Below are 18,959 nucleotides of genomic sequence, written 5' to 3'. Positions count from 1 at the left end.
GGTATGTACTACCTCATGGTGCTAATTAGGATTGTACATTACTACCAGACTTATTGGAAACTTCAATTACTTCTATTTTCTTGAAACCAGAATTTTGGATCTTTCTAATAGGATGTTTACATAGAATTTAGGATTTTTGCCTATTTATCAAAGTCCCCCGCTTGTGAATAATATCACCAGCTAGAAAAGTCAATAGCCTTCAATAGCGCATCCTGTGATGCTTCTCCATATAAAGTATGAGGAAGCCTATTTATCATGGACAATGATGAAACAAGTACCAATGCTGTCCTCATATTGCTAATGGTTGCCATTTCAGGATAGTTAGTCGGGGTGCACACATGGAAAAATGCATTATTAAAATAAAGAATATTTTCCTTTTTTACTTCATATATTTTTTCTATTTTGTAGACTCTAAAAAACAAAAAATAAACAAAGTTTATTTGATTTTTATAATTGAAACTGGAACTCCCAGTTCTATTGCGCATGTGGGAGCTGGTAAGCTTTTTGTCACCTAACTGGCCTGGTAAGTGACTATTTAGATGGGTTTTGTCAAAGGAAGCAAAACAAAAAGAAAAAACCTCTTGGCCTGGTAAGTGCTAAGAATACACTTAACGCTACTGACCATTGTCCCCGTTGAGCTGGGACATTGTTTTGATAAATTGCTAAGAAGATCTTTCTTTTGCAATTTGTTTTGCAATGAGAAGCAGTCTAAAATCTTAATTTTAGATGGGTCTTAATAAATAGATCCCTAAATCTTTTTTACTATTGGAATTGTCATGTTTAAGCTTATTCTTTCCTTAATTACTATTATTTATCATCTTTTTATTTCTTATGTGTTTTGGCCAAAATTTGGTGACACTGTATGTCACTAGTGAAATGCTGGGTACACACTTGGTGATATATTGCTCGTTCTATTGACGAGCAATATATCGCGAGTTCATCGGCGGTTGTGTACACCCGATATGTCTATGATGAACAACGTTGTTCACAGACATATCAGGTTGGCCCTACAGCACAGCCGATTCCGATTTATCTTCCTCTCCAACCACCCATACACTGGGTGCAGGGACCTTTGACGCTGACATCTCAACGAGGCGGGCAAATTGATATGCCCGCCCAGTTGTGATGTCAGCCAGGGCACATTGAGCGGACGATTGGTAAGTGTGTATAGCTTACCAATCGGCCGCTCTGACAGTAGATTGGCCTGCTGACCGATCCTTCGTAAATCTGTGTTCCCAGCATTTGCTTCCTAGATGAATGGTTTGTATTTTATCAATGATTTAAACCTCATTACTATGGTTTGGCAATTGCACTGTGCACACCGAATAGCAATGTTATACGTTGCACAGAAGTTATCATGAAACATACAGTATGTGCATATGTGTATTACAGTACTGTATATGTATTTATTGCAGAGATCCTTTTGAAGCATGCAATGACTGATAACAGATTATGAGCACATGAAAATGTCACTCTTCATCCTGGTCAAAGTTTTTATATTTTCTTTTGAAGAAACCACACTGTAAAAAAGAAGGAATGATTTACATATCACAAAGCGGTTTATCCTGTAATCTGATCATTTTAGTATAAAAGCATACAGACATGGCAATAAGTAGTGGAATAATAGTGCATCTAGGGTCTGATTCAGCACGTATTGCAACACCGATCGCAGCTGCGTAATCGCACACAATGAAGCCGCGAAAATATGCTAATGTCTGCCACCGCTCCGCCAACATAGAGACGTCCACTACCGCCTTCTCACATCTGTAATACCTCGCAGTCCTGTGTATACATCAATGACATCGACCCCTCACGCACAATTACAGCAGGTCTGACCTGTCTCAGAATTTGCAAGTCTCGTCACACGCAGTGAGTACTCTGTGTAGCCAATCGCAGTGGCTAATTTATGCACGACCATGCAACGGCGTTCAAAACAGACAGGCACGCCTGCGTTTCTCCAACCACTCCCCCGTCACCATCCCCAAATGCTAACGGCCTGTCACTCACTCTGCGATGGATTCCACAGTGTGTCCATAATCGCAGTGCGATTGCCGTGCACACACAGGGCGGTGTATATATGCAACAATCGGCCGATCTGTGTACGCAGTTGCTATTGTGATCCATGCAGAATCAGGCCCTTAGTCCGCTCAATGAATCATGTGTCTTCAAAGGATATTTAACATCTAATTGATTAGATTGATCTGTGGAGTTCTGAGCCGATCGCTGCACTGATTTACAATATTTTGAACCTCTTCATTTCTGTGTTTATTGGTGTTATTAAATTATTATTATTTTTTTTTAATTGTGTTTATTTTCTCAAACAAGCGCTCCATCTACTTATTTTTTTTGCGTGTCATTAGCAGGTTGCGGATCCTGCTGGTGGAGATGCCAGTTTGAGTAAACACTTATACTGACTGGTTAACAGGCGCACCTTTTTTTTATATCATCTAATAATAAGGCAAGTTTTGGATTTCCATATACATCAAAGCCTGTGTATTATTGCACATAACTGATACTACCTGTATCATATGCAAGAATCTGCATTGTCCTCCCAATGGCCTGTTCATTTGCCACTGAGACAGGTATATTCTGAGTTACAGTACTTCAGACGGAATCGGTAAGTAATGCCGGCTGTCGGGATGCCTACTGTCAAAATACCGACAGCGGCATCCCGATGGTTGGTATCTCGACAGCTTAACCTTAACTCTCCCCACCCTTCACCCTAACCCTCCTTGTTAGTGTCTAAACCTGTCTCCCCCCTTAGTGCCTTACCCTAACCCCCCCAGTGGTGCCTAACCCTAATCCTCACCCATAGGGGTGCCTAACCCTAACCTCCCCCCCAAAAAAACCTAACGCTAACCCTGCTATGCTACCTAAACCTAATCCTCCCCCCCGCAGCTTGCCTCGTTGGGACTGCCGTCCTTCTGGATTCCGGCATCAGGATTAAGATAGGCATCGGTATTTCGACGCCTATCTTAAGGCCCTTTGTCGGGCTTCTCCCGTCGGGATTTAGACCGGCGGCATCGGGGCCACCGGTCTCATAACTACATCCCCTTCAGACAAATCCCAGAGATCTGTAATTACTCAGTGAGCTCCACCAGTACCTAATCAGTGGCGAGTCAGAGGAAGTATAAAGGCCCCCATACACCAGCGACTGATTGTTGCAATTCGGCAATCCTCAGATGCTGGAGTCGTAGGATCGGTAGAATCCACCATGTTGGATTTCACTAATTTGCCGATCACGATCAAAATATGATTGTGATTTGCAAATCAGTGACTTTTAACATGTAGAATTTCACTGATCCTCTGATAGAATGGAGGATTGGACAATCAGTCGTTAGATGTATGGGTCCTTTTAGACTATGTAAACCCAACAGTTTCCTATCTCACTTGCTTGATTTTTGTAGTTTGTAAGTGTTCTCTGGTTTTACTATGTTTATTGTTATCTATATACCAATTGGCTTGTCCGTAACGGACTTTTGCTGGTTTAACAATGCTCCACATCAGCCTGCACCTGCACGGACCGAGACTTGTTCTTGATTGTTTTAATCTGGAAACTATGGGTCTCATTCAGACCCGCTCGCAAGCACTTGAGCGCTCGCAAGCGGGTCGATGTTTGGCTCTGCGCATGTGCTGCGGCCGCACTGCACGTGCGCAAGCCCCGGAGGGAGAGACAAATTCTCTCGCTCCGGGGCTCACTACAAAAGGGGCGGCTGTCGATGTTGATCGACAGCTCTCCCCGTTTTGTTGGCGTGGCGGCGGGGGTGGTTTCACAAACGTAGGCGTTCCCAAGCGAACAATGTCAGTGGGAGAGCTTCCGGCTGTGTTAGAGCTGGAAGCTGTCTGGGGCTTGTGGCAGACGAGACCCTACCACAAGGGTCTCGTCGCAAGCCCCGATGGTCTTGACCATCGCGACCATCATCCTGGTTGCTTGTTAAAGCTGTGGGTGGTAACCCACAGCCTAGCGAGCAGCCAGGAGGCCGGCTCAGAAAATGGAAGCGGCCGCCCTCATTCAGAGCGAGCGCTCGCATTTTGCGAGCGCCTCTGAATGAGGTCCTATATTCCCTCTCTGATACCAGACACTTAAAATAGCGGGTGTGTTTGTACATAATTAAGGGTCTGATTCAGAGCCGCTCGCGCTGTGCGTTCGCAAGCAGGCCGATGTTCTGTGTACGTGCATGCGCACGCTGCCTTCTGCGCATGCGTGAACTACACACTGCAAATGCAACCCATTCGCTCGCCCAGCAAAGGCAGGCCAGGGTAATGAGTGACAGGAGAGGCCGTTTGTGGGTGGTAACAGGGGCAGGACACTAATAACGGGGGGTTGGAGATGCGAACGCAGGCGTTCCTGAGTGTTTCAACGCCGTTTTAGAGGCGTGCAATAAAAAAAATAACAATGATATTTTTGGTTTTGCTGTCTATATTGGCTAGTCTAGAGTATTAAGGGGTAGATTTGAGTGACTTGTCAAAGCCGTCGATCATGGGCAGCTTTTCTTCAGATCATTTTAGAACGGCAAATAAATAAATGCTAAACCAGGCTTGTTTAGCCTTTATTTCTATTGCTGCTTTAAAACTATCAGTCAAATTCGCCGATGATCAGCAGCTTTGGCAAATGCCTTTGTAAATCTACATGGCAAGGTAAATGTTCCACCAAACCAGGACTTCATCTAAAGAGGAAGATGAATATACTTTAGCCTTTCACATGTCCCCAGAACTACCAAAGCAAATGTCTAGTGAGTTTAATCATTCATTTCCAGTAACATACCTTAATAAGAATGACGACAATTATTAGCAGAAGCAAAATTCCCCCGATAGAACTACCAATGACGACAGGCAGAATATTGATCTCTTTCTTTTCAAGAATCATAATGGATAACTAAAATGAATAGCAATAGAAAAGACAATTAATGCTGACTGCAAATTTTTAATGGGTAAAATAAATACTTTTGAAAAATCATTTCATATCATATGAGCGTGGCAGTACAGTGGACGTGTACTGACGTGTAATGCTACATCTGAGGGGCGTGTCAGAAAATTGCCTTACCTCCAAATGTAAATAAGCCCCAAAGCAGTTAGTAAGACCTATTTGTTGATGAATACACACTGATACTTTTCACGGCTTTCTCATTTATTGTGTTCTACAAGTGATTCCATATAAGTGCCAAGAGAAACATTATATGAAGATGCATGTAGTCATAGGGATCATTGTGCCTTATAACCCATGCAGGGAAATGACACGGATTATACCAATTCAATGTATATATCTCTGATTTCTTTTTTCCCCAAGTATATAACAGCTACATAATGATGATAAAGTGCAACAGGGAGATTGCTGCACTCTTCAGGGAGTCAGGGGGATTGCTACTATTTCAGGGAGTCTCTCTGACAATCAGGGAGATTGCTACACTATTCAGGGAGTCAGGGGGATTGCTACTATTTCAGGGAGTCTCTCTGACAATCAGGGAGATTGCTACACTCTTCAGGGAGTCAGGGGGATTGCTACTATTTCAGGGAGTCTCTCTGACAATCAGGGAGATTGCTACACTATTCAGGGAGTCAGGGGGATTGCTACTATTTCAGGGAGTCTCTCTGACAATCAGGGAGATTGCTACACTCTTCAGGGAGTCAGGGGGATTGCTACTATTTCAGGGAGTCTCTCTGACAATCAGGGAGAGTTGGCAAGTATGAATAGAGATACTGCTATACTGTACCAATGCAGCTTAGTTTAAGTTATTACTATTACCTGATAACTTACTGTACAAGGATATTAAAGAAAGACAACATTTAGGAACAGTCAAAGAAATGTGTGTTCCACTGCAATCTTCTTGCTGCTCCCACCAGTTCAAAATTTGATAAAGTTTCAAAATCTCTCCAAACCCAAACATGATGGGGAAATCAGCTATGGACACTGATATTAATTTGCAGTCTACAATTTCACGTTTGGCATTTGCAGTTCATGATTTTTAGTCTGAGCTCACCATTCATTTTCCAGGTATGCCATTGCCAAATGTATTTGAGGTTTGCAAGAAAATTCGTCTTCTTGAATATTTCAAATATTATCAAAATATTTTTTATATAAAAGTATTGTAATTAAACAGATTTATGAAGAATTTTTTATTATTTTCTTTTTAAATAAATGTATGGACACTCATGTGTTCGCGATTAGCTATATGAGGTTTGCAGTTTGTGTTCAAGGTTCACCATTTGCAATAGAAAAACATCAAAAGAACATTATGTGCGGACTGAATCACATAAGTACAAATCAACATGAAAACTGTTAAACAGGCCCAGTCATAGTTAAACCTTCCATATTTTCATATTGTAAAGCTGAATCGCTGAACTGATTCGAGAATTATTTGGCGAGTGTATGTGTGTGACTGTAGGAATTGGTATGAAATACAGACAGATGGGATCCTGGTGGTCAGAATCCCAACGCCGGGTTCCCGACAGGGTTCACATACTGACACTTGTTGGTCGGTATGCTAACCCTCCCCATCTCCCTACCCAACCCTCCTTCTTTGGTGCCTAACCCTAACCTACCCCCCTAGCGCCTGAACCTAACCCCCCCTTAGTGCCTAACCCTAACTCCTAAACCTAACTCTAACAATCCCCGCCATCCCGTTACTTACCTTAGCAATCCCAGCGGTCGGGATGCCAGCGCCGGGATTCTGACCGGCGTCGGTATTCTGCCGCCGGGAATGTAAGCGTCGACATCCCGACCACAGAGATGCCAAACGCATACCTGACTGTACTGTATATGTGTGTGTGTATATTAGTGTGTGACTATGTATGTGTATAATAGTATGCATGTATGTGTGTGACTGTATATGTGTGTGACAGCATGTGTATGTATGTGTATATATATATATATTAGGGGTGTGCACCGGCCACTTTTCGTGTTTTGTGTTTTGGTTTTGGATCTGGATCTTTCTTCGTGTTTTGGATCTGGATTGGTTTTGCCAAAACCACCCTTCCGTGTTTTGGGTTCTGGGTTTTGTGTTTTGGATCTGTATTTTTTTTTTAAAAAGCATAAAAACAGCTAAAATCACAGAATTTGTTGGTTTCTCTGCTCCTATGCTATTATTAACCTCAATAACCTTAATTTCCACTCATTTCCAGTCTATTCTGAACACCTCACACCTCACAATAGTGTTTTCATGTCCAAAAGGTTGCACCGAGGTAGCTGGATGACTATGCTAAGCGACACGAGTGGGCGGCACAAACACGTGACCCATCTAGGAGTGACACTGCAGTGGCAGACAGGATGGCAGTTAGAAAAACTAGGCCCCAAACTGTACATAATGCAAAGAAAAAAAAGAAGTGCAAGATGGAATTGTCCTTGGGCCCTCCCACCCACCCTTATGTTGTATAAACAGGACATGCACACTTTAACAAATCAATCATTTCAGCGCCAGGGTCTGCCACACAACTGTGGCTGAAATGATTGGTTCGTTTGGGCCCCCACAAAACAAGCTGGAAATTAATGTGTCCCTGCACAAACTGGCTCAACGGAGGCAAGATGTCATCCTCATCCTCCTCATCCACCGATTCCTCACCCTCTTCAGTGTGTACATCCTCATCCTCACAAAGTATTAACTCGTCCCCACTTGAATCCACCACCACAGGTCCCTCTGTACCTTCTGGAGGCTGGTCTCCCTGGAAGAGCTGATAATTCATTTTGATGAACATCATCTTCTCCACATTCTGTGGAAGCAACCTCCTACGCCTTTCGCTGACAAGGTTCCCGGCTGCACTAAACACTCTTTCGGAGTACACACTGGAGGGGGGGCAACTCAGGTAAAATAGAGCCAGCTTGTACAGGGGCCTCCAAATTGCCTCTTTTTCCTGCCAGTACAGGTATGGACTGTCTGACATGCCTACTTGGATGCTGTCACCGATGTAATCCTCCACCATTCTGTCAATGGTGACAGTATCATATGCAGTGACAGTAGACATGTCAGAAATTGTTGCCAGGTCCTTCAGTCCAGACCAGATGTCCAAACTTGGTCCTGCCTGCCCTGCATCACCGCCAGCGGGTTGCTTAGGATACCTAAGTTTTTTCCTGGCAGCCCCAGTTGCGGGAGAAAATGAAGAAGGAGCCGTTGACGTGTCACGTTCCGCTTCAGCTGACAGTGTGTTCACCAGCAGGTCTTTGCACCTCTGCAGGCTTGTGTCGGCCGGAAAGAGAGACACCACATAGGCTTTAAACCTAGGATCAAGCACGGTGGCCAAAATGTAGTGGTCTGATTTCAACAGATTGACCACCCTGGAATCCTGGCAAAGCGAATGAAGGGCTTCATCCACAAGTCCCACATGCCGAGCGGAATCGCTCCGTCTTAGCTCCTCCTTCACTTTCTCCAGCTGCTTCTGCAAAAGCCTGATGAGGGGAATGACCTGACTCAAGCTGGCTGTGTCTGAACTGACTTCACGTGTGGCAAGTTCGAAGGGCTGGAGAACCTTGCACAACACGGAAATCATTCTCCACTGCGCTTGAGTCAGGTGCATACCCCCTCCTTTGCCTATGTCATAGGTGGATGTATAGGCTTGTATGGCCTTTTGCTGCTCCTCCATCCTCTGAAGCATATAGAGGGTTGAGTTCCACCGCGTCACAACCTCTTGCTTCAGGTGATGGCGGGGCAGGTTCAAGAGTGTTTGCTGGCGCTCCAGTCTTCGGCACGCAGTCGCTGAATGGCGAAAGTGGCCAGAAATTTTTCGGGCCACCCAAAGCGTCTCCTGCACGCCCCTGTCGCTTTTCAGAAAATTCTGCACCACCAAGTTTATTGTGTGAGCAAAACATGGGACGTGCTGGAATTTGCCCAGATGTAATGCCCGCACAATATTGGTGGCGTTGTCAGATATCACAAATCCCCAGGAGAGTCTAAGTGGGGTAAGCCACTGGGCGATGATTTCCCTCAGTTTCTCTAAGAGGTTGTCGGCGGTGTGCCTCTTACTGAAACCGGTGATACACAGCGTAGCCTGCCTTGTAACGAGCTGGCGTTTCTGAGATGCTGCTACTGGTGACGCTGCTGCTGTTGCTGCGTAAGGTGATACATCTACCCAGTGGGCTGTCACAGTCATATAGTCCTTAGTCTGCCCTGTTCCACTTGTCCACATGTCCGTGGTTAAGTGGACATTGTGTACAACGGCATTTTTCAGGACACTGAGGACACTTTTTCTGACGTTTCTGTACAGTCTCGGTATCGCCTGCCTAGTGAAGTGGAATCTAGACGGGATTTGGAACCGGGGACACACTACCTCCATCAATTGTCTAAATCCCACTGCACTAATGGCGGATACCGGACGCACGTCTAACACCAACATAGCAGTCAAGGCCTCAGTTATACGTTTTGCTTCAGGATGACTGCTGTCGTACTTCATCCTCCTCGCTAAGGACTGTTGGAGGGTCAATTGTTTAGTAAAAGTAGTGGTGTTCCTACTTCCTCTCTGGGATGATGAACGACTCCCAGCAGCAGCAACAGCAGCAGCGGCAGCAGTAGGCGTAGCAATGCAGGATCCTCCAGAGGAATCCCGGATAGGAGAGTCAGTCATGCCAGTGACATGGCCTGCAGGACTACTTCCGATCCTGACTAAGGAGGAAATTGACGAGGAGGGAGTTGATGGTGTGGTTTGCAGGCGCTTGGATACAACAGGACAACGGGATTTAGGTGTCCCTGGACTGCTTACGGTCTTAGCCAAAGTTTCTGAACTTGACAGTAACTTTTTATGAACACGCTGCAGGTGCCGTATAAGGGAGGATGTTCCTAGGTGGTTGACGTCCCTACCCCTACTTATTTCACCTTTACATATGGTACATATGGCAAGACAGTTGTTGTCCGGATTTGGATAGAAATATTGCCAGACCAAAGAGGTGGAATGTTTGGTCTTCTGCCCAGGCATGACCGTGATGGGCTTTTTCATCCCACGGACAACAACTGTCTCCCCCGGAGCCTGATTTAAACAAACCACATCACCATCAGAATCCTCCTCGCCAACTTCCTCCTCAGCGCCAGCTACACCAGTATCCTCATCCTGTTGTACTTCAACAGTGACATCTTCAATTTGCATATCAGCAAGTGGACTGTGGGTGCTCCTTTCAGCACTTGCAGGGGGCGTGCAAATGGTGGAAAGAGCCACCTCTTCCCGTCCAGTGCTGGGAAGGTCAGGCATCGCAACCACCACCACACTTGGACTCTCCTTGGGGATTTGTGATATCTTCTTAGAAAGCACAGTTCTTCGCTGTGCTTTTGCCAGCTTAACTCTTTTGATTTTTTTAGTGGGAGGAGGGCTTCCATCGTCATGTGAAGCTGAACCACTAGTCATGAACATACTAGGGATCGACCTTAGCCGTTCCTTGCCACTCCGTGTCGTAAATGGCATATTGGCAAGTTTACGTTTCTCTTCAGCTGATTTAAATGTCTTTTTCAAGGTCATTTTCCTGAACTTTGCCATTTGGGATTGTATGTGCCCTCTACTATGACATTGGGCATCGGCCTTGGCAGACGACGTTGATGGCATGTTATCGTCTATGTCATGACTAGTGGCAGCAGCTTCAGCACTAGGAGGAAGTGGTTCTTGATCTTTCTCTATTTTATTTTTATCGGAGAAAGTTTGGTCCTCCATTTATGTTATATCGATTTGATATATACGTGCGGCTAAACACAGAAAATAATTTTTTTTTTGGTTTGGACTGGAGTGTACTTTGTGGGTTACAGCACCCTTTAACGGTCAAGCCAGCCGGCCCTTTACTTATGACACAGGCGCACTCTTGGCACTACTTTGTTGATGCACGTGCGGCTACTGCGCACACAATTCACAAACACAGAAAATAATTTTTTTTTGGTTTGGACTGGAGTGTACTTTCGGGGGTTACAGCACCCTTAACGGTCAAGCCAGCCGGCCCTTTACTTATGACACAGGCGCACGCTTGGCACTACTTTGTTGATGCACGTGCGGCTACTGCGCACACAATTCACAAACACAGAAAATAATTTTTTTTGGGTTTGGACTGGAGTGTACTTTCGGGGGTTACAGCACCCTTTAACGGTCAAGCCAGCCGGCCCTTTACTTATGACACAGGCGCACGCTTGGCACTACTTTGTTGATGCACGTGCGGCTACTGCGCACACAATTCACAAACACAGAAAATAATTTTTTTTTGGTTTGGACTGGAGTGTACTTTCGGGGGTTACAGCACCCTTTAACGGTCAAGCCAGCCGGCCCTTTACTTATGACACAGGCGCACGCTTGGCACTACTTTGTTGATGCACGTGCGGCTACTGCGCACACAATTCACAAACACAGAAAATAATTTTTTTTTGGTTTGGACTGGAGTGTACTTTCGGGGGTTACAGCACCCTTTAACGGTCAAGCCAGCCGGCCCTTTACTTATGACACAGGCGCACGCTTGGCACTACTTTGTTGATGCACGTGCGGCTACTGCGCACACAATTCACAAACACAGAAAATAATTTTTTTTTGGTTTGGACTGGAGTGTACTTTCGGGGGTTACAGCACCCTTTAACGGTCAAGCCAGCCGGCCCTTTACTTATGACACAGGCGCACGCTTGGCACTACTTTGTTGGTGCACGTGCGGCTACTGCGCACACAATTCACAAACACAGAAAATAATTTTTTTTTTGGTTTGGACTGGAGTGTACTTAGGGGGTTACAGCACCCTTTAACGGTCAAGCCAGCCGGCCCTTTACTTATGACACAGGCGCACGCTTGGCACTACTTTGTTGATGCACGTGCGGCTACTGCGCACACAATTCACAAACACAGAAAATAATTTTTTTTTTGGTTTGGACTGGAGTGTACTTTCGGGGGTTACAGCACCCTTAACGGTCAAGCCAGCCGGCCCTTTACTTATGACACAGGTGCACGCTTGGCACTACTTTGTTGATGCACGTGCGGCTACTGCGCACACAATTCACAAACACAGAAAATAATTTTTTTTTTGGTTTGGACTGGAGTGTACTTTCGGGGGTTACAGCACCCTTAACGGTCAAGCCAGCCGGCCCTTTACTTATGACACAGGCGCACGCTTGGCACTACTTTGTTGATGCACGTGCGGCTACTGCGCACACAATTCACAAACACAGAAAATAATTTTTTTTTTGGTTTGGACTGGAGTGTACTTTCGGGGGTTACAGCACCCTTAACAGTCAAGCCAGCCGGCCCTTTACTTATGACACAGGCGCACGCTTGGCACTACTTTGTTGATGCACGTGCGGCTACTGCGCACACAATTCACAAACACAGAAAATAATTTTTTTTGGGTTTGGACTGGAGTGTACTTTCGGGGGTTACAGCACCCTTTAACGGTCAAGCCAGCCGGCCCTTTACTTATGACACAGGCGCACGCTTGGCACTACTTTGTTGATGCACGTGCGGCTACTGCGCACACAATTCACAAACACAGAAAATAATTTTTTTTTTGGTTTGGACTGGAGTGTACTTTCGGGGGTTACAGCACCCTTAACGGTCAAGCCAGCCGGCCCTTTACTTATGACACAGGTGCACGCTTGGCACTACTTTGTTGATGCACGTGCGGCTACTGCGCACACAATTCACAAACACAGAAAATAATTTTTTTTTTGGTTTGGACTGGAGTGTACTTTCGGGGGTTACAGCACCCTTAACGGTCAAGCCAGCCGGCCCTTTACTTATGACACAGGCGCACGCTTGGCACTACTTTGTTGATGCACGTGCGGCTACTGCGCACACAATTCACAAACACAGAAAATAATTTTTTTTTTGGTTTGGACTGGAGTGTACTTTCGGGGGTTACAGCACCCTTAACAGTCAAGCCAGCCGGCCCTTTACTTATGACACAGGCGCACGCTTGGCACTACTTTGTTGATGCACGTGCGGCTACTGCGCACACAATTCACAAACACAGAAAATAATTTTTTTTTGGTTTGGACTGGAGTGTACTTTCGGGGGTTACAGCACCCTTTAACGGTCAAGCCAGCCGGCCCTTTACTTATGACACAGGCGCACGCTTGGCACTACTTTGTTGATGCACGTGCGGCTACTGCGCACACAATTCACAAACACAGAAAATATATTATTTTTTTAGCACTTGGGGGGAGCACCCCTGATGGACAGAGCACCCCCTGGACAACACTACAGCACTCCTTTAGGACTGGGACACTGCACAGGACTTTGGAGTGGACACAGCCCCTATGGAGAACTGACTGCACAACACAGTCCAGCCAGCCCCTATGGACTTTGAAGTAGTGGACACAGCCCCTATTAACAACAGCAGCACAACACAGCCAGCCCCTATGGACTTTGAAGTAGTGGACAACAGCAGCACTACACTACACTACACTACACAGCCCTAACTCCCACCCTCCCTCTTCACTGTCCACAGCCGAGTGAGAAAATGGCGCCGACGCGGGTACCTTATATAGGATCCAAAACCCGCGAGACTCGGAAGGCGGGATGATGACGTTTTGCCTCGATTTCAGATCCGAGTCAGGCGGGAAAAGTCGAGCCTGACTCGGATCGGACTCGGATCGGGGGGGCTCGGGGGGGTTCGGATTTCAGAAATCCGAACCCGCTCACCCCTAATATATATATATATATATATATATGTAACTATGTATGTATGCATCCCCTCCCCCCTCGGGGACAGTCCTGCATTTCAGAGGGAACTCTCTCACCTGCTGTGTGAGGCTGGGGAAGCGATTGCCGATTGCCAGGACATTAGCTTCTCCAAAGTAAAACCACTACCACTGTGTGTAGAGGTTGGGTACGGGATCCCAATGGTCAGGATGCTGATGGTCAGAAATCCAAACAGATTCAAGTAAGAATTCTAAACCTTACCCTAGCCCTCCCTCTAACCCTAACCCATCCCTCCTGCAGCCTAAAACTAACCCTCCTTTCCTGCAGCCTAACCCTAACCATCCCATCTTGCAGCCTAACCCTCCCCTCCCACAGCCTAACCCTCCTCTCCCACAATGATAAATAGATATGTAGTGAGGGTGACACAAATCAAACGGCGCTTATCCCAATAAAGCTAGCAGATAAATAGGATGTATATTGAAAACAGCGGGGTTTATGCCACAAGTAGGTACCAAAATAGATACATAAACAAATAATAATGGAGCAGAAACAGACAATAAAAAATGGTCAATATAGAAATTAACACATCAAAAGACAAAGCAATGAAAATGTGCAATGAGGTAATTGATATGTCAAAAAAACAATCGTAAATGAACGTAAGTAAAATATAAGGCAAAAAGATGTTCAAAGAAATTAAAAAAGGCCTACGATGGAGGAGGCTAGGTTCTCCAGAACCCGAAGCAATGTTGTTGAAAGCTTTAAAGATGGTGACGCATAAATAAAATAGTGACACGTGTATAAAAGGGGGTTTTGACATCATAAACAAGGAGTTCCTACCGCACACTGTGATGAGGAGCCACAGGTGTTATTGAAATGAACATGCAGAGGCATCTGTTCCCCTGCACGTGGCTCCTAAGCTTTAACAGTGATGTGGTATCTCTCCAGTGGTGTTCAATATCCAGATAGCAAGAGGGTAGGCCAACGCATTTCGGTACGCTTCCTGGTCTCTTCTTCAAGGCTAGTGCCCCTCCCACAGCCTAACCCTAAGCCTCCTCTTAGTGACTAACCCTAACCCCCCCAACCCTAATCCTTTCCCTATCCCTAATACTTACCACCAGAATGTGTTGGGATTCTGACCATCGGGATGCCGCAGTGGACATTCTGACTGTCAGCATGCTGGCCAACAGGATCCTGACTACATCCTGTCTGTAGGTTTGTAGGATGGAGAGTAGCTATTGTGAGATTATTCAGAATAGCTGAACCCTAGTCACGGATAGTGAGATCCATATGGTTTAAGAGTATTTATTGATATTATAGGGTTCCTAACTAGTGATATTAGCTTGCCATGTGAATATCAATATTACTGCAGGTTATCATTATTGATATTAATGTACCATTATATTCAGTTAGAATCTCTTGGTATTAAGTGAAAAATGGTAAATTTGCCTTTGTTACCTTTGATCAGTGTTCCACTAAGTGCATGTGACAGAAACATATTTAATTACTTGTTTTGCTGAAAGTATAGTTATCTCTAGAAGTGTAATATTTGAAATGTCTATTATACTGAAAATGTATTTATACTTAAAGTGCATATTTTTCCTATTGTATGTTTCCATCAAGTCAAAGCAAACTTGTTGCACTTATACATAGTATATTCTATAAAATGATAGCTAGATCTGATTGCTTGCTGTGGGCAAAACTTACTTGGCCTCTTTAGGATTGCTAAATCTCCCCCTAATTTTTTTTATTTTTATGTTGCTCCCCAAAGCGAGTAGGACCAGTGCACTCACCCAGAGTTTTGCTAGGAATTACTTAATTTCATCCAACACCTCCCATATTCCCATGAGAACTGTGCACCTCTACAAATGCAGACATCTCTCTGTGGAAGCTTTTGTGCCTCAGTGGAAATGTATGTGCACTTGTACTAAGCACATGGTAGCGCCAAAGGGAATGGGTATGTAATGCCGGCTCTCGGGATGCCTCCTGTCACAATACCGACAGCGGCATCCCAATGGTTGGTCTCCCGACAGGGGTAGGGTAAATATACTTACCCTCCCTCTAACCCTACCCAACCCTTCTTGTAGCCTAACCCTAACCCTCCCCATCCCGCACCCTAACCCTCCCTGTTAGTTCCTAAACCTAAGTCTCCCCCCTCATGCCTATCCCTAACCCTCCCCCCTTAGTGCCAACACCTAACCCCGCCCAGTGGTGTCTGACCCTAACCCTCCCCAATAGTGGTGCCTAAACCTAACCTCCTCCCCAAATCCTAACGCTAACCCCGGCTTACCTTCTTCCGGGCACGTGTCCTCCTGGATTTCAGCGTCCCTTGTTGGGATTCCAGAGTCGGGATAGAGACCGGCGGCCTTGCAGCCGATGGTCTTTTAGATACATCCCCTCCAAAGCTGCCTCTGCAATGCAGAGAGGCTGGTTTGTGATTAGTAATGCTGGGCATACACAGCCAGATAAAATGTCTGTCAGACCAACAGACATTTTATCTGGCAGCATGCCAGCCGCAGATGTCGCCGGCATACACTGTGAGGGGGAAACTCACAGTGTATAGCCCAACATCCGCGCTCCGCCCCCGGGGGAGGAGACATTCCCTGTTCCTTCCGTAGGAAGGAACACAGGAAATGTCTGTCTGTCGGCCGCGCTGGGCATACACTGCCCGATGCGGCCGACAGTTTACCGGGTAAATATCGCATCGGACGGGCATGCTGGACAATCCTGCATGCCCGACCGAGCAATATTTAACCCTCGGTCGCCCGCACACACGCTACAATTATCGGGGCGATCTGCCGATATCAGGCGGATCGCCCCAATAATTGTAGCGTGTATGGCCACCATAACTGATACCCAATGCTTTTGAAATTTTACATAACATAAAAAGTTTTTGAGAACACTAATAACTATAATTTGGTGCAGGAGACAAATGTATCACAGACGTTATCTTCATAGATAATGGCAACACAGTGATCGTAACCTTGAGAGGATTGTATTAATAATCTGCAATAGGATCCAGCACTGTATACTTTGCTGAGAGGTGCTTTGTGTAAGAATTTCTTTTAAATATTTGTTAGGTGTGTCTGCTGCACTGACATTTGTGAATGATTTTCAGCCTCAGATAAGGTGCTGCCCATGACCGCCCTCTAGTGATTAATTCAAATACTAAAGAATACCCATATGATTGATATGATTATATGATTATAATACATATGATTATATGACTGATAATTCACAATTGCCAACATTTTTAAATCTTTTGCTGGGGCTATTTGTTGTTGTGCATGTAAATCTAGGGTTGGTACACAAGGTGTAGTATAAAAGTACTAGAGATGCTGAAAAAGCCAAATATCATTTAAGTAACCAGTTCATTGAATCTGTACAAAATTTTTCCATAACTAAACATGAGGGGTAAAGTTAAAGTCCGGTATGAGTTTAGTAAGCGCTGTTCTCTGCTATAGAGAGAGAACAGGGAGGCAGACTAAAGTCATAACTAGAAAGGACCACACCACCCCAAACCTTCAGCGTGGCCAATACAGAAGTGTGTGTGTGTGTGTGTGGGGGGGGGGGGGGGGATAGGGTGCCAATGCTCATGTCAGATATCAACTAGAGGGTATAACTAAACCAATGCCCTCTATGATACTGTATTAGAGATCAATTACATGACTAGGTAAGTACACTTGCTTTCTGATACTGCGCTAGATAAGCATTCAGACCACCCTGTGTCTTAGGATGGGTCATTCTACTATAGGCCATGTATGGAGGTTTGAGTCTCTATATATGTGAGCAAAAGTTTATGTATTTGCAACATGAATTTGAAAAAATGTTGAATGCAAAGCTTCAGATTTGGTCATATTCAACTTAGATAAATACGCTGCACTATTCTGAAATAGAATGTCACTGCCGGCAATGAGGTCTTCATATCAGTAACAAATAACAGCTCATCATCCACAGAAAGACATACAAAGATTCTAATTTTTGTGCCCAACTGTTCAATAGCTGGGCATCTTATAAGATGAGGGGGCTCAAGTGCAGTCTCTGTGTGCCACCCCTCATGCCAGTGCATACACAGTGAATACTCTGTCAGTGCCATTTTTCCAGTGATTTCTCTACAAACCCAAACTGATCCAGATGATCAACTGTGGGATGAGGGATTACACCTGTGGTAAATCATTTTTAGCAAAATATTTTTACCTGTACTTGAGGGATCAAATGGCATACAGTTTTTACAGTCACCAGGATCTCTCTATAGTTTGGGGATGGCCACTATTTGGGCTCCCATTATTTCATGAGACAAGTGACCCTGCTCGGTGGCAGCATTAACAAGTGAGATCAATAAAGGGACAAGCTCAACCTTAAATGTCAAATAGATATTGTATATGATACTATCTGGACCAGATGCGTTGTCCAAGGGCAGTGATATAATAGCTGCTAGTACTTCCTGTACTGACCAGGGTGCATTTAAGGATGTACTGGATTCCAATATAACTAGTCTGTTGGACAGTATCACAGTTGTCTTTCAAATGATACACTAGGTCTATCAGTCCCCCAATAAGACTTGATAGTGTTATCCAGAGCTGGAGTCACTTCAGATGAGGTCAGCAAATATGGAGGAAGTTGTCAAGGTCTGGGAGGAATATTACATAATTTCGTATCCCTCGACCAAGTCACAGTGGTGTGTTCAGACAACAGAAAGAATGCTCATTTGGTGAGTACGTTGCAGAGACCTCTTTTCTAGAAGGATCATATTAATACAGCAATATGAATTATGTAAGTTATGGACAAATAAAATGTGAATTCTCAATCTAGAAGTGCATTCACTCTCCTCCCCCCGATAATCATAAATGTGATATCCTGCCAATAGTTTTGCAAAATGCTACAAAAGGGCCTACATCCACCATGTATACACTCTCGGCAAACGTCAGGGTTTTATCTAGTTTTGTATTGAAAACTAACTTAAAGTTGCTCATGAAGATGAAGTGGACGATTTCATCAAACACCCATTACAGGAATTTAATTTAGTGAGAAATGGAATAAGGGGCATGCAGAGACGACCATGACATTTTTATGACCAGCCAGAATGAAATATCTCCCATTGTTATCCCTGACCTCGAGCGTCAAAGTGGAAGATATAGAAATATGGAACAAAATGGTTTCACTTACACAGTCTATTTGTAAAATAAACTGAAGAGGACCTATTCCCTCTCAACACTGGGGAAGCTAATGCGGAAAAATGCTCATCATACAGTGCAACCTCTTTTGCATTATTACTGTGGAATATAGTAAGAGGCAGATGCTGTTTGTGAGGAAAGTTTAGGTCTCTAACATTTAAGTAAAAAAATCTAACCTATTAAGGTAGAAGGGAGATAAAGGGTCAATCTGGGCAA

The 18,959-nt window shown here is 44.8% G+C and overlaps 1 protein-coding gene across 1 annotated transcript in view; it reads right to left on the bottom strand.

The window, feature by feature from the left end:
• Window positions 1-1,210: 1,210 nt before the first annotated feature.
• Window positions 1,211-18,959, bottom strand: part of ITGAE (integrin subunit alpha E) — a 183,438-nt gene continuing 165,689 nt past the window's right edge. The window contains exons 31-32 of the mRNA XM_088453654.1: window positions 4,766-4,876; window positions 1,211-1,520 (exon numbers count right to left, since the gene is read on the bottom strand). Coding sequence (XP_088309780.1) covers window positions 1,470-1,520; window positions 4,766-4,876 — 162 coding nt within the window. The 3' untranslated portion in view covers window positions 1,211-1,469. The remainder of the gene's footprint in view (window positions 1,521-4,765; window positions 4,877-18,959) is intronic.

This window comes from Taudactylus pleione, unplaced genomic scaffold, assembly GCF_031769625.1.
Source record: "Taudactylus pleione unplaced genomic scaffold, aTauple2 ptg000585l, whole genome shotgun sequence".
Classification (NCBI taxonomy): domain Eukaryota; kingdom Metazoa; phylum Chordata; class Amphibia; order Anura; family Myobatrachidae; genus Taudactylus; species Taudactylus pleione.
The sequence above is the reverse complement of the archived record's forward strand: the minus strand, read 5'-3'. Positions and strand labels throughout refer to the sequence as shown.